Source organism: Elephantulus edwardii, unplaced genomic scaffold (genome assembly GCF_000299155.1).
Source record: "Elephantulus edwardii isolate Elephantulus edwardi_28Jun2011 unplaced genomic scaffold, EleEdw1.0 scaffold00208, whole genome shotgun sequence".
NCBI classification, from domain to species: Eukaryota; Metazoa; Chordata; class Mammalia; order Macroscelidea; family Macroscelididae; genus Elephantulus; species Elephantulus edwardii.
In genome coordinates, this window is record NW_006399958.1 from 5,143,291 (window position 1) to 5,157,296 (window position 14,006).

The following is a 14,006-nucleotide window of genomic DNA, read 5'->3' on the forward strand; positions in this document are numbered from 1 at the left end:
TCTCTCTTTCTTTCTCTCCTACCTTCCTGCCTTCCTTCCTCTTTCTCTTTCCTTCCCTCCCTCCTTCCCTTCTTTCCTGGAGCAGCCTGGTCTCATCCTCTCCAGGACAAACCTGTTCATTCTCCTAGCAGTCCCTGGTATATTCAATACTGTTCTCCAGCACTACAGCTCAAAAGCATCAATTCTCCTTCTATCCTCCCTAGTCATTGTCCAACTCTCTGATGCAGAACAAGTGATTGCAAAGACCAGTTAACAGCCCAAAACCTTACATTCCACCAGGCCTCCTATGCCCCCAAGAGAGGATTTCATTCCTTTTGTTATTAATTCATCTATTCAGTGACACGATAATATAATGTATTGATTTTCTTATTGCCATACCTTTGCATCTTAAACAGCACACATCTGTTATTCTTGTGGCCTCGGTGGATGAGGAGTTCGGGCGCAGTTTAGCTGGGTTCTCTGTTCTGTTCTTACGGAGCTATAGTCCGGGTTTGCTAGAGCTGGGCTTGGGATTTTCTGCCAAGCTCGCATGCTTGGTGACAGGACTTATTTATTTTTTGTGTGTCATTATTTTTTTTGCCATTTTTAAAATTAATTTTAATGAAAGTTTACAGAGACTTAGGGTTTCCAGTCATTCATTGTTGCACTTTTCTCCCAGGATTTATTTTCCTGTAGTCAAGAACTCATGGCTGCTTGCTTCTTCAAGGCTAGAAAGAGAGAGGCATCTAACTTCTAGACTCTCCTTTAAAGGATTTCATTAAGCCAGACTGCCCACCCAGGATAATTTACTTCTTTTGTTGTTGTTGTTATGTGCCGTCAAGTCGCTTGCGACTCATAGCAACCCTATGTACAACAGCCCTAAACTCTGCTCTGTCCTGTGCCAATCGCACTGTCTCTGACACACCCATCCCAATTACCCCAGTCACTGAATCAATCCACCTCATAGAGGGCCTTCACCTCCTGCGCCATCCCTCCACCCTCCCAAGCATGATGTCCCTCTCCAAGGATCGGTCTCTCCTCACAACATGTCCAAAGTGTGTTAGACGGAGCCTCAGAATCCTTGCCTCCAAGGAACCACCCGGTTTAACCCTTTCCAGGACAAATCTGTTTGTTTTCCTAGCAGTCCATGGTATTCTCAATACTCTTCTCCAGCATCACAGCTCAAAGACATCAATTCTCCTTCTATCCTCCTTGGTCATTGTCCAACTCTCTGATGCATATTACTTCTAGTCATTTAAAATTCACATGATTGAATAAAAATTACCAGATTTACTGATCTGGTGGAGCCTCCAAGACTATGACCTTTAATTTCCCTTCTAAGCTGAGTGAAATATCTCAGTCACAAAAGGACAAATACTGCAGAACACTGCTGTTATAAAATAGGACTGACATGGTGGGGAGAGGGAGGATAGAAAAAGAGTGGATAGATACTGAGCACTGCATTGGAGCAGACATGTGGAGAACTGTCCAAAAGGAATACATGACTAGGTATTACATGTACAACAATCTGGACCAAGGGGTGCATTGTAGGGAGGGTAAAAAAGAGAAGGGAAAAGGAGAATCAGAGGAAGTGGGAAGAGGTGTGATATATTGTGGTTACTATCACTGTTATCACACAAAATGTCTATGAAGGATTGAGCGAAAACTCAGTATGATTTGTAAGCTTTCACTCAAATATTAAAATTTTTTAAAAATAATCCTCCTATATGCACACTCGTGTTTATTGCAGCTTTGTTCGCAATAGCAAAGAGCTAGAGACAACCCAAGTGCCCATCATCAAACGAATGGATAGAGAAGCTGTGGTATATTCACACAATGGAATACTATACAGAATTGAAAAACAAGGAACTCATGCAATATTATGCAAAATGGGTGACCCTGGTGGACATTGTGCTGAGTGAAATATCTCAGTCACAAAAGGACAAATATTGCATAGGGCCACTGTTGTAAAACAGGACTGACATCAGAGTTGAGGGAGACAGGAGAGGATGAATGATATAGACTGCATTGAAACAGATGAGGGAGAGAACTGTTTAAAAGGGATATATAATTGGGTATTATTGTCATGACAGGAGTCCAGAACGAAGGCTGCACAGTGGAGTGGACTTAGGGGGAGGGATTGCATAATAATGAAAGAGTATTTATTTTCACGGAGAAGAGTGAATTGGGAGTGGAGAGGTGGGCAAGGAGAAAAGTGCAACAATGAATGACTGGAAATGCTAACTCTCTGTAAACTTTCATTAAAATTAAGAATTTTTAAAAATTATTACTATTTTGTGTGTGTACCGTCAAATCAGATCTGACTGGTACAGGAGGAGATTGTCCCTCCTTCCCCGGCAGAACATCTGGTGGATTTGAACTGCGCATCTCTGGGATTACGTTGCAGCTTCTTGCCACTAGGCCATTAGAGCTTGCCTAAAATGAATACATTTAAAAAAAATAAAATCCTCCTGCTGCCCTCACAAGCACAGCCCCAAGTAGTAGAGTGTGGTCTGATCCTGGCCCTTGGACCCCCCAGGTCTGTGACTCTGACACAAGGCTGGACCCCATGGCACTGCTGGAGCTGGTGCGAGTGCTGGACGAGGATCCCCGAGTCGGGGCAGTTGGTGGGGACGTGCGGATCCTGAACCCCCTGGACTCCTGGGTCAGCTTTTTGAGCAGCCTGCGCTACTGGGTGGCCTTCAACGTGGAGCGGGCGTGTCAGAGCTACTTCCACTGTGTGTCCTGCATCAGCGGTCCCCTAGGTGAGCGGGGGCAGGGCGGTGGAGGGCCACGGGGGCGGGGGGCGGGTGGAGAGGGAGAAGGGGTCCAGGAGAGGCTCCTGGGGTTGGGGCAGGCCCTGGGATGGGAGCAGGATGGGGAATAGGAGGAGGAGATGCTCTGTGATCTAGAACAGGGGTTGGAGGATTTGAGGCAACGGTCAGAATGGAGTCGAGGTCAAGGACAGGGCTGGGCCCAGGTTTGAGGTGGGAGATGAATTTTTCCGTGGATGTTACTTTCAAGCTGAGAGTGAATGTGAGATTTAGGGGTGGGGCTGGAGGCCTTGGATGGGGTTGGGGCTGGGTTTGGGTTGGAGATGCATTTTTAGATGAATGGCATCTATTTCCTAAACCACGTGCCTTTGGGAACTCTATGAACTTTGATAAATGATGATAGTTATAGAAAGGCTTCAGGCCTTATGTTCACAGGGTCGCTATGAGTCATGCTCGACTTGATGGCAATCAACAACAACAACAACAGCCCTAACCCTGCCCTAAACCCCATCCCCAGGGGAACCAAGAATAAATACAGGCTTAAATTGGATGGGATTGGGGGTTGATTTGGAGTTAGAGTAGGTGTGGAGCCCATGGATGGGGTTGGAGCAAGTTGAAAATACGGTTAAGAATGGATGTGGTGTTGGGAAGCGGGTCGGGGGTATGGTGGGAGATAAGACTGGGAAGCAGATCGAGACGATGAGGGATGTGCCTGCCTCTGGACATGGGGTCCGTGATGGCCAGCAACAGCTGATGGCCCTGGGCTCCTCCCGCCACACACAGGCCTGTACAGGAACAACCTTCTGCAGCAGTTCCTCGAGGCCTGGTACAACCAGAAGTTCCTGGGCACCCACTGCACATTTGGGGACGACCGACACCTCACCAACCGTATGCTCAGCATGGGCTACGCCACCAAGTAAGCTGACCAGGCCAATCAGTGGTGCTCTGGGGCCAGGGGATCCCAGGGGATAGATGAGGGAGGTTGGGAGGTCTCCAAACCCAAGGTAACTCCTGGGACAAGGTCTCTGAAACAGAAAGGGAGAGTGGACACTGAACCAGTGGGCTCTTCCAGGTGAGGGTTTGGGGAGGGTGGAAGATACCACAGGGCAGGGGTGGACTGGGATTAAATCACGTGATCTGGTGGACTCTACGAAACAAGACATGGTTAGGGAGCTCCACCTAGAAAATAGTTGTTGTTATGTACAGTCGAGTCACTTGCAAATCATAGCGACCCTCTGTACAACAGACCTAAACCTTGCTCTGTCCTGTGCCAATCTGCCTCCAACACACCTACCACCCCTATTACTCCAGTCACTGAATCAATCCACCTCATAGAGGGTCTTCCTCTCCTGCTCTGTCCCTCCACCCTCCCAAGCATGACGTCCTTCTCCAAGGACTGGTCCCTCCTTACAACATGTCCAAAGTATGTCAGACGAAGCTTCAGCATCCTTGCCTCCAAGGAGCAGCCTGGTTTAACCCTCTCTAGGGTGAACATGATGGAGCAAATAGGGTCTATCAGTGAGCGGGACTGGAAGGTGGCTGGGAGGGTGGAGCAGGGAGGCTAACAGGAAGTTCAGAAGTTCGTATCCCCGGTGGCGCTGTGGGAGGAAGATGACCTAGTAGTGTCTTCTCGCTGACTTACGGAGGTGACTGTGAATCAGAAGTGACTCAGTGGCAGTGGCTTTGGTTTGAGCTAGACGAACTGTGTAGTTCACAGGAAAGTGAATTCCAGTAAAGGAGACCTCAGAGGCTCATGACAGAGAACACGCCGGTCTTTACTCACTCAACAAGAATTCAGAAGTGCCTGCGACGTTTCATAGCTCAGGAATGTAGTTGTTTTGTTTTATTTTTCTAGTACATTTTATTATTTTGTGTGTGTGTGTGTGCCGTCAAATCGATCTGACTGCTACAGGAGGAGATTGTCCCTCTTTCTCCAGCAGAGCATCTGGTGGATTCGAACTGCACACCTCTGAGATTGCAGTGCAGCGTCTTTCCACAAGGCCACCAGAGCTCCCTAAATGTAGTAGTCTTTTAATCTCTAGGGACCTCAGTTTTCTCATATGTAAAATGTGATCAATAATGTTCCCGACCTAGGAAGACTATTTAAGGCTTAAATGCATGCTTACGCTTATAGACAGATAACAAGACAAAAAAAAACCCAAAACAAGATAACAAGTGCAGGCTTAACTTGTTGGGTTACACTGTGCAGATACTGCCTATATTTTTTTGCAAACAGAAGGTCAGTGGCAACCTTGCATCGAGCCCATGGGTTGGTGCCATTTTTCTAGCACTCACGTTGTGTCTCTGTGTGTCACATTTGGGCCATTCTCACAGCATTTAAGACATTTGCATCCCGGACACTTTATAGACTACCTTCTAGGGGAAATGGCATTTATACACGCTGTTGTTGTTGGTATGTGCCGTTGAGTCACTTGCAACTCATAGCGACCCTATATACAAATGCCCTAAACCCTGCTCTGTCCTGTGCCAATCTCACTGTCTCTGGCACACCTACATCTATTACTCCAGTCACTGAATCAATCCACCTCATAGAGGGTCTTCCTCTCCTGCGCTGTCCCTCCCTCTCCCAAGCATGACGTCCCTCTCCAGGGACTGGTCCCTCCTTGCAACATGCCCAAAGTATGTCAGACAAAGCTTCAGAATCCTTGCCTCCAAGGAGCAGCCTTGTTTAACCCTTTCCAGGATGAACCTGTTCATTTTCTTAGCAGTCCATGGTATATTTAATACTCACTCTTCTCCAGCACCACAGCTCAAAGGCATCAATTCTCCTTCTATCCTCCCTAGTCATTGTCCAACTCTCTGATGCATAACAAGTGATTGCAGATACCATGACCTGTATCAGGTGTACCTTAGTCTCCAGAGTGACACCATTGCTCTTCACAATAGTCAACACTCTTGGTACCATCAGCCAGGAAATTAAAAGACATACTGCGATGGGAAAGATATATACACTGGGAAACCAAAAAAATGATGTAACTCACTTTGTTGCAATATTCCCTTTTCTGTGGTGGTCTGGAACCTGCATGGGCTTGGTCCTTGATGCCACAGAGCTGACAATGGCTCGTAGTGACCTATGAACAGCAGGTCTAAAGCTGCCCCTCTCCTGTGCCGTCCGCACAGTCTGCAGCATGGTTAAGCCTGCTGTTGCGGTCACTGTCCGTCCATCTTTGTCGAATATCCTCTCTCTTTCTCTGACCCTCCACTTCTGCCAGGTGGTAATAATACAGCTGTGGAGGTAACTCATACAAACACTCAAAAAGATCCAGTGTGTTGAGTAAGTTCATAGCAGACCTGCACCAGAGGGTTTCCAGGGCGGTCAGTAAGCAGATGGTGGGTCCAAACCACCATCCTTCCCATTAGCAGCTGGGGGATTAACCACGGTTGCCATGGTGATCTGCTCCCAGCCCGTTCCAGGCTGGAGGCTCTGCTCTGTGCACATGGAACTTGGAAAAAGACAGCATGCTGGGGAAAGTGTTAAGGTCAGAGGATGAGGAGAAGATGACCCTTTACCACATGGATGGACACAGTGACTGTCAGTGGCTTGAGGGAGCAGACTGAGGCCAAGTTCAGATCTGCCCAAGTGCATATCTGTTGTACTCAGGTCTGAGCTGACTTGAAAGCAGGTAACATTACTAACATTGTAACATTGTTACTAGTACACTTCCTAAAACTGTTACTATCTAAAACTAGTCTATTACTAACCTCACTTCAAGGAGTGAGGAGGGGAGGCCAGAGTTAACAGGACGTCCCCTCTAAAAGGCTGGGAGGCCACAGTCAGGGTTTTGGATGGAACAACGGTTTGGCCCAGAGGGGCGACACGCTCCCTCTAGCTGCTGTTTTGAGAACTTCAGGTGGTCAGGGTAGCAGCAGGGAAAGGCCTGGGGCTTGGTTTAAATCTGCATAGTAAACAAACACAAACCAACAAACCTACTGATGTGAGGCAGCTCTGGTGGCCTACTGGTGAGAAGCTGTGCTACAATTCCAAAGGCACACAGTTCAAATCCACCAGCTGCTCTATGGGATAAAGATGGGCAGTCCACTCCCTTGTGGGTTACTGCCTCTGAAATCCCACTGGAGGGCCAGCTGTGGGTCAGTTCTGACTCCATGCTACACAACAACAACAACAACAACTGTCAAGTTAGTCCTAACTGGTAGCGAGCCTACAGGGCAGAGCAGAGAGTGGGATTTCCAAGGCGGAAATCTTGGGCACACTGCCTCATCTTTTTTCTATAAGAGCAGTTGATGGATTTGAACCGCTGACCTCGTTAGCCAAACACTTAGCTGAAAGTGGCTTCTCTTAAAAACCTGCTTGGTAATCAATCCACAGCCAAAGCCAAAGCTCATGGCCACTGAGTGGATTCCAAACCCGCCGTGGAGGACAGAGAACTGGCCCTTAGTGTTTCCAGGCTTGTAACCAGAGAGAGCTCCTTTAAACATGCAGAGTAAACACATAAATCTGTTGCAGACTGAGGGTAAAGTATTTTTTATAATTATTAATAATGAGACAGACAATCAGGACTGAGAGAAAACAGAGAGTAAAGACAGGGGGCCAGCAGTTTCATCGACTGAAGGGCCTCAAGCCAGGCCTTTCTGTGTATGTAGGGGGGCCCTAGCTGTCTCTTGTCTGCAGGGAACAGCTCATTTTCTGTGATCTGTCAAGAGAAATCCTAACTTAGACATTTGTAATTCTTTCAATTCCTGAACAAGCATATGGGTTTTCATATAATATTTGGTATGAAATTTGGCTTCCCATATAAATCCCCATCCACAAGCCCCCATGGTGTCCATTCCATTCCAATTCACAGGGACCCACCAGGACAGAACAGAACTGCCCCATCAGTTTCTAAAACTGAAAACTTAGTGGCAAGAGACAAGCCATCTTTCTCCCAAGAAACAGCTGGTAGATTTGAACCACTGACCTTTCTGTTAGCAACATGTAATGCCCTACAACCACTGAGTTCCTTACCTGCATAGCAGCAACCCCAAAACTTAGCAAAAAAACCTAAAGAACTGGTTGTGATGCCCGGTGACCCCACATGTTACAGAGTCCTCCAGAGATTTTTCTTGGCTGTCATCCTTAAAGCAGAGCCTCATGATTTGGGTCTGAAGACCCACCAAGGGGGGTGTGAACTGCCAACCTATAGGTCAGGAGTCAAGGATTAGCCCTTTTCACTAAGGCAGGGGTCTTGTGTTATCAGCAGAAGTCGGGAGAGGGGCGTGGATTCTGAGACAGGCTGGGAGAATGGACACACGGACCAGGGTGTCCGACTCTAGTTAGCTGGCTGCTTGGTGACCACCCTGTGGCTGTCAGCGGGATTCCGGCTTTGAGTGGCCAGCTGGGAATGTGCAGGGTTGGACTAGTGACGCCTCAGTGGCCACAGGAAGGAAACTGGCCGGCTGTTGGCTGCTTTGGAAAGCTTTCCCACGTGCCTGCCCCAACTGGGAAGCGTGTGTGTCTGCTCTCCTGTTGAGGGGACAGCCAGGAAGAGTGATCACAATGGTGTTAGTAATAGGCTAGTGATCCTATTAGCAGTAGTGCTATAACAGGAATAATATTAGTAAGAGCAATAGTAACACCATTACTCATCGGAATAGTCCTTGTAGGAGCGAACATTATTGAGCAAGTATATTAAAAAAAAAAAAAAAAAAAGACCTTACTGCTGTCCCGTCTGTTTCAACTCGTGATAACACTCTGTTGGGTCTCTGAGTCAAGTATCGTTGCAGACCCATTCTTCTCCCCCCACCCAGGTCTTCCCCAGAACCCCCATCTGTCTTTCCCCCAGGTCCTCCCTGAAACCCCCGTTCTTCTCCCCCCCCAGGCAGCCTCCCAGGTCCCCATGTTCAGGCCCCCCAGCGCTCTTCCCCCAGGTCCTCCCCAGGCCCCATGTTCTTCCCACCTCCCAGGGCAGCCTCCCAAGTCCCTATACTCAGGACCCCATCTGTCTCTCCCCCAGGTCCTCCCCAGAAGCCCCGTTCTTCTCCCCCCCAGGCAGCCTCCCACGTCCCCATGTTCAGGCCCCCCCGTTGCTCTTCTCCCCCCATCCTCCCCAGGCCCCATGTGCTCACACACCCCCTGTCCGTCTCCCCACCAGGACCTCCCCAGGCCCCCCATCCTCATGCCCTCCTGTCCGTCTCCCCACCAGGTCCTCCGTAGCCCCTCCCCGTGCTCACACCCACCCCCGTCCGTCTCCCTACCAGATCCTCCCCAGGCGCCCCATGCTCCACCTCCCCACCAGATCCTCCCATGCTCAATCTCCCCACCAGGTCCTCCCCAGGCTCCCCATCCTCATGCCCTCCTGTCCGTCTCCCCACCAGGTCCTCCCCAGGCCCCCCATGCTCCGTCTCCCCACCAGGTCCTCCCCAGGCCCCCATGCTCACGCCCCCTCTGCCCCCCCTCCCAGGTACACGTCCAGGTCCCGCTGCTACTCGGAGACGCCCTCGTCCTTCCTGCGCTGGCTGAGCCAGCAGACGCGCTGGTCCAAGTCCTACTTCCGCGAGTGGCTGTACAACGCGCTGTGGTGGCACCGGCATCACGCGTGGATGACGTACGAGGCCGTGGTCTCGGGCCTCTTCCCCTTCTTCGTGGCGGCCACGGTGCTGCGGCTGTTCTACGCGGGCCGGCCCTGGGCGCTGCTCTGGGTGCTGCTGTGCGTGCAGGGCGTGGCGCTGGCCAAGGCGGCCTTCGCGGCCTGGCTGCGCGGCTGTGCGCGCATGCTGCTGCTCTCGCTCTACGCGCCGCTCTACATGGGCGGCCTGCTGCCCGCCAAGTTCCTGGCGCTGGCCACCATGAACCAGAGCGGCTGGGGCACGTCGGGCCGCCGCCAGCTGGCCGCCAACTACGTGCCGGTGCTGCCGCTGGCCCTGTGGGCGCTGCTGCTGCTGGGCGGCCTGGTGCGCAGCGTGGCGCAGGAGGTGGCCGCCGACTGGAGCGGCCCTTCGCGGGCGGCCGAGGCCCGCCACCTGGCCGCTGGGGCCGGCGCCTACGTGGGCTACTGGGCGCTCATGCTGACGCTGTACTGGGTGGGCGTGCGCAGGCTGTGTCGGCGGCGGGCGGGGGGCTACCGTGTCCAGGTGTGAGGGCAGCCAGGGTCCGTCCAGCGCCCCCCCTCTGGGAAGTGGCCGAGGAGCCCTGGTGGTGGCGCGACTGCCTGCCAGGCGCTGGGAAAGGGGGGTAGTGCTGGTCAAGGTCCCGTTATCGGCTGTGCAGCCCAGCAAGTCCTGCACGGGCGACCCCGGAGCGGGGGCGCAGAGGCCGACTGACCAGTAGGTTTCCAAGGCTGTAGTTTTTCCAGGAGCACATTTCCCAGTTCTTTTTTCCCCCACCGGGCTGCTGGTGGGTGTGAACCACTGACCTCTCACGGTTAGCAGTGGAATGTTTTTAACCAATGTGTGACCAGGACCAGGGGGGTTGACCCCAGCCCCCCAAGCCAGACTCAGTTGGGATCCTTGGGGATGGGTATTTATTGAGTAGGGTGTGGGGTTTTTAGGGACAGGAAGAAACGGGCCCCCTACTTTCCCCTCCTTATTTAATTTCTATGTGTACTATGTGATCAGTGAATAATTAAAGAATTTTATTTATTTTCTTCAGAGATGCTTCTGTATTCCTTTCTAAGAACCAGGGAGGCCTCAAGTTTAGTGAACTTCTTAATCCTGGCTCCATGTTGGGATGTGTTGTCAGTCCTGGTCTCTAGGACCGTGTTTCCACTTTGGAGATGTCTGTGATGTCAATGAGATGGGAGTGGGGTGGGGTGTCTTCTGAGTCACCACTTTGCTGCAAGCACCTGCCTTCACACTGCCTTACTGAAGTCACACCCTGAGTCAGGAGGAAGTAGAGAAGCCCCCACCACCATCACCACCAAGAAAATATGAGGGTGGAACTTGTCCTTTGGACCCCAAGATTCCAGTGCTGGGAATCTCCTAGGGCCCAGGGGGAAGGAAGAGAGGAAATACACTGTTAACAATAGAGGCAGTTATTGTTATTTTTACACGCCGTTGAGTCACAGGTGACTCAAAGCGATCCTATCTACGTACAACAGCCCTAAACCCTGCTCTATCCTGTGCCAACTTTACTGTCTCTGACACACCTACCCCCCGTTACCCCAGTCACTGAATCAATCCATCTCATAGAGGATCTTCCTCTCCTGCGCTGTCCCTCCAGCCTCCCAAGCATGACGTCCTTCTCCAAGGACTGGTCCCTCCTTGCAACATGTCCAAAGTATGTCAGATGAAGCTTCAGAATCCTTGCCTCCAAGGAGCAGCCTGGTTTAACCCTCTCTTGGGCAAACCTGTTTGTTCTTTTAGCAGTCTGCGGTATATTCAGTACTCCAACACCACAGTTCAAAGGCATCAATTATACTATCCTCTCTAATCATTGTCCAGCTCTCTGACACATAGCATGTGATTGCAAAGACCATGCCTGTGTCAGGCACACTTTAGTCTCCAGACTGACACCATTGCTCTTTGTGGGAAGCCAAATTTCAAACTAAATATTCATGATAAACCAAATGCTATATCAGGATATGAGGGAGTTGCAGATGCAAGCTGGAATTCCCCCTGAAAGGCCAAGGCAGACCTTGGGTGTTCACCAGGGATTAAGCACCGAGGCAGACCTTAGGTGTTTTCACCATTCTTGTATTATGTTTGCTAACCCCTCCCTCTTGAGTCAAACATAAGGTTTTTAATGGAAAGAGCTTAGCTTCTTTTGCATAGAATTCTCTTTGTGATTTGCTCCCCAGCAATTTTCAATAAAGGCACAGGGAAGCTGGGTTCGGAGCTTTGGTTGGCTTCAGTTCTTCCAGCTGGTCGGTCCCTGCTTTATGCTCTCTGTGATCTCCTCCATTCTTGGTGTCCTGTCTCGCTCTTTAGTCTTTACCCTTGGTCGACAACAGACAGTGAGAAACGGCAGCCTCAGGGGGCAATGAAGTGGGCTTCCAGCCTGGGGTGGGACAAAACTGAGGGCCTTCAGGCCTTCTTGTTGACAGAACAGATGCCTCTGAGGACGTGGTGGAGCTGTCTGTGAACCCGCTGAGTTAGTCCTGAGCATCCTAAAACAGGATTATTGGTGGAGCGGGATAGGCAGAGTTTAAGAGTTTTGTTAACAGTGACCAAAGCAGCGCAGAAACCAAGCTGAGGGGCGAGGGCCAGGGAGGCCCACCTTCTGCACAGCTGAGGCTGTCCTGACTGGAAAACACTATCCGTTTCTGATCCCAAATTATGGCACGTCACTCCCCCAATACCTCAGTTCTCTAATGCTACTATACACAGACGCTCATAAGGGTTTGACGTTCATGAACAGAATTTTATTTTCTTACAGTTTAGGAGGTTAAACTGAATCCGAATTCAGGGTATTAAATCTAGGAGAAAGCTCACTCTCTGGTGAAGGTGGTGGAGGAAAGTTCTTGTTTCCTTCAACATCTGTAAGCTCATCATTCTCTTCAGACCTCCATGTGCTCCAAGGAGTTTTGTAACACAGGGGCTTGCGTCCAGAAAGATGCACCCCCACTCGTGGTGATTAGTTCCTGGTGGCAATGAAGCCTCTCCCTTTTGGTTTACTTTCTTCTCCTTTTCTCTCTAGTGAGATAAAACACACTCTAAGGGAACGCCCCTTATATCCCATTATGGCTGTGGTGGGATTTAAAAAGTTACATTCACCCTTAATCCTATGACCAATTGGATCAGGGACTATCCTTACACAGCTCCCACATCTTATCAGGATGGACATGTATTTTGGGGACATGACACGTAATAAACCCCGTAATAGGGTCTGCGTGACTACTGCAACATCAAACCCATAAAGAGACCTGGAGAATCTATCTGTCTTGTTCGGAATCAGCTTTGGGCTGAGGCTGAGGGGTGATTCTGACCTCGTCCCCCCTCATGTTAGTTCTGATGCTCACACACCGTGATGTGATGAAAGCCCCGACTGATGTGCGGCAGGGAACAGTCTCCTTCGTCCATACAGAGAGGACACAGCAGGTCCTTGCCCTGTGTGCCTTCTTTATGGGGGCCCAAATTCTCCTATGTGTGCTGTCCCCTTACACCGACCCAAGTTAGTAATGGCAACTTTGAAAGACTAAAGAAGTTGGAGCAGGAAAATACATACTCTTTATTTCAGGGATTAAAGTGGGAGGAGGAAGGGAAAGATGGATTTGCTAATTGCCACTGAAGTACCACATAAAGAACATCCTGGGAAAAGAAGGAGGCAGGAGAGTGAGTGAGAATGAGAGCGAGCGAGTGCACGCGCATGAGAGTCTGTAGAAGTGGGGAGGGTGTGTGTAGAATTGGGGAGAGTGGTGTGTGTGTAGAAGTGGGGAGAGGGGTGTGTGTGTATGTGTGTGTGTAGAAGTGGGGGAAAGTTAGGGGATCATAAATCCGGGGTCTGGACTCTCCAGTCTGAGGTGGGACGAGATCAGGACTCCTGGGTTTGATGCGAGGAGGGGGTCCTGATTCTAGCCCCTGAAGGGAGGACGAAGGAGCCCAAGGGTTAGAACTTTAAAGTTGAAAGGAGAAAAGGCTAGGACTCGCAGGTCCCGCAAGTAGGGGGGCCAGAAACCAAGATTCCTGGGTCAGAAGGGGACAGCTGGGGGTCAGGATTCCTGGATCTGACGGTAGGGGACAATTCTTAGGTCTGGAGGAGGAAAAGATTGGGATGCAGACTCTCGGGCCCTAGGGAGGTGACAGGGACTAGTGCATATGAGGGAGGAGGGGCTGGAGGTCGGGACTCCACGATCTGAGGGACAAGAGGCTGGGCGGTCAGGACTTAGGTCTGAAGGAGAAGGGCTGGGGGGGGGGTTTCAGTACTCCAGCATCTGAGGGAGGAGGGGCTGGAGGTAGGGACTCCTGGGTCTGAAAGAGGAGGGTCTGGGGGTCAGGATTCTCAGGTTTGAGGGGGGAGAGACTAGGGATGAGCACTCCAGAATACTAGGGAGGAGGGGCTGGGGGGGGAGGACTCCAGAATCTGAGGGAGGAGGGGTTGGGGGGGTCAGGATTCCCAGGTCTGATTGAGGAGGGACTAGGGGTCAGCATTCCTGAGTCCGAGGGAGGAGAGGCTGGAGGTGAGGACTCCAGAGTCCGAGGGAGGAGGGACTAGGGGTCAGCACTCCAGAGTCCAAGGGAGTAGGGATAGGGGTGAGGACTCCAGAGTCTGAGGGAGGAGGGAGGAGGGGGTGAGGACTCCAGAGTCCGAGGGAGGAGGGATGGGGGTGAGGACTCCAGAGTCCGAGGGAGGAGGGA

At 50.9% G+C, this 14,006-nt stretch overlaps 2 protein-coding genes across 2 annotated transcripts in view; one reads left to right on the top strand and one right to left on the bottom strand.

Annotated features, from left to right (window-relative positions):
- The window catches only part of HAS1 (hyaluronan synthase 1), a 12,378-nt gene extending 2,398 nt beyond the window's left edge, over positions 1-9,980 (top strand). Inside the window, exons 2-4 of the mRNA XM_006897305.1 lie at positions 2,519-2,744; positions 3,537-3,669; positions 9,176-9,980. Coding sequence (XP_006897367.1) covers positions 2,519-2,744; positions 3,537-3,669; positions 9,176-9,851 — 1,035 coding nt within the window. The 3' untranslated portion in view covers positions 9,852-9,980. The remainder of the gene's footprint in view (positions 1-2,518; positions 2,745-3,536; positions 3,670-9,175) is intronic.
- A 2,945-nt stretch (positions 9,981-12,925) lies between these two features.
- LOC102858151 overlaps positions 12,926-14,006 on the bottom strand; it is a 20,096-nt gene continuing 19,015 nt past the window's right edge. Inside the window, exon 9 of the mRNA XM_006897410.1 lies at positions 12,926-12,959. Coding sequence (XP_006897472.1) covers positions 12,926-12,959 — 34 coding nt within the window. The remainder of the gene's footprint in view (positions 12,960-14,006) is intronic.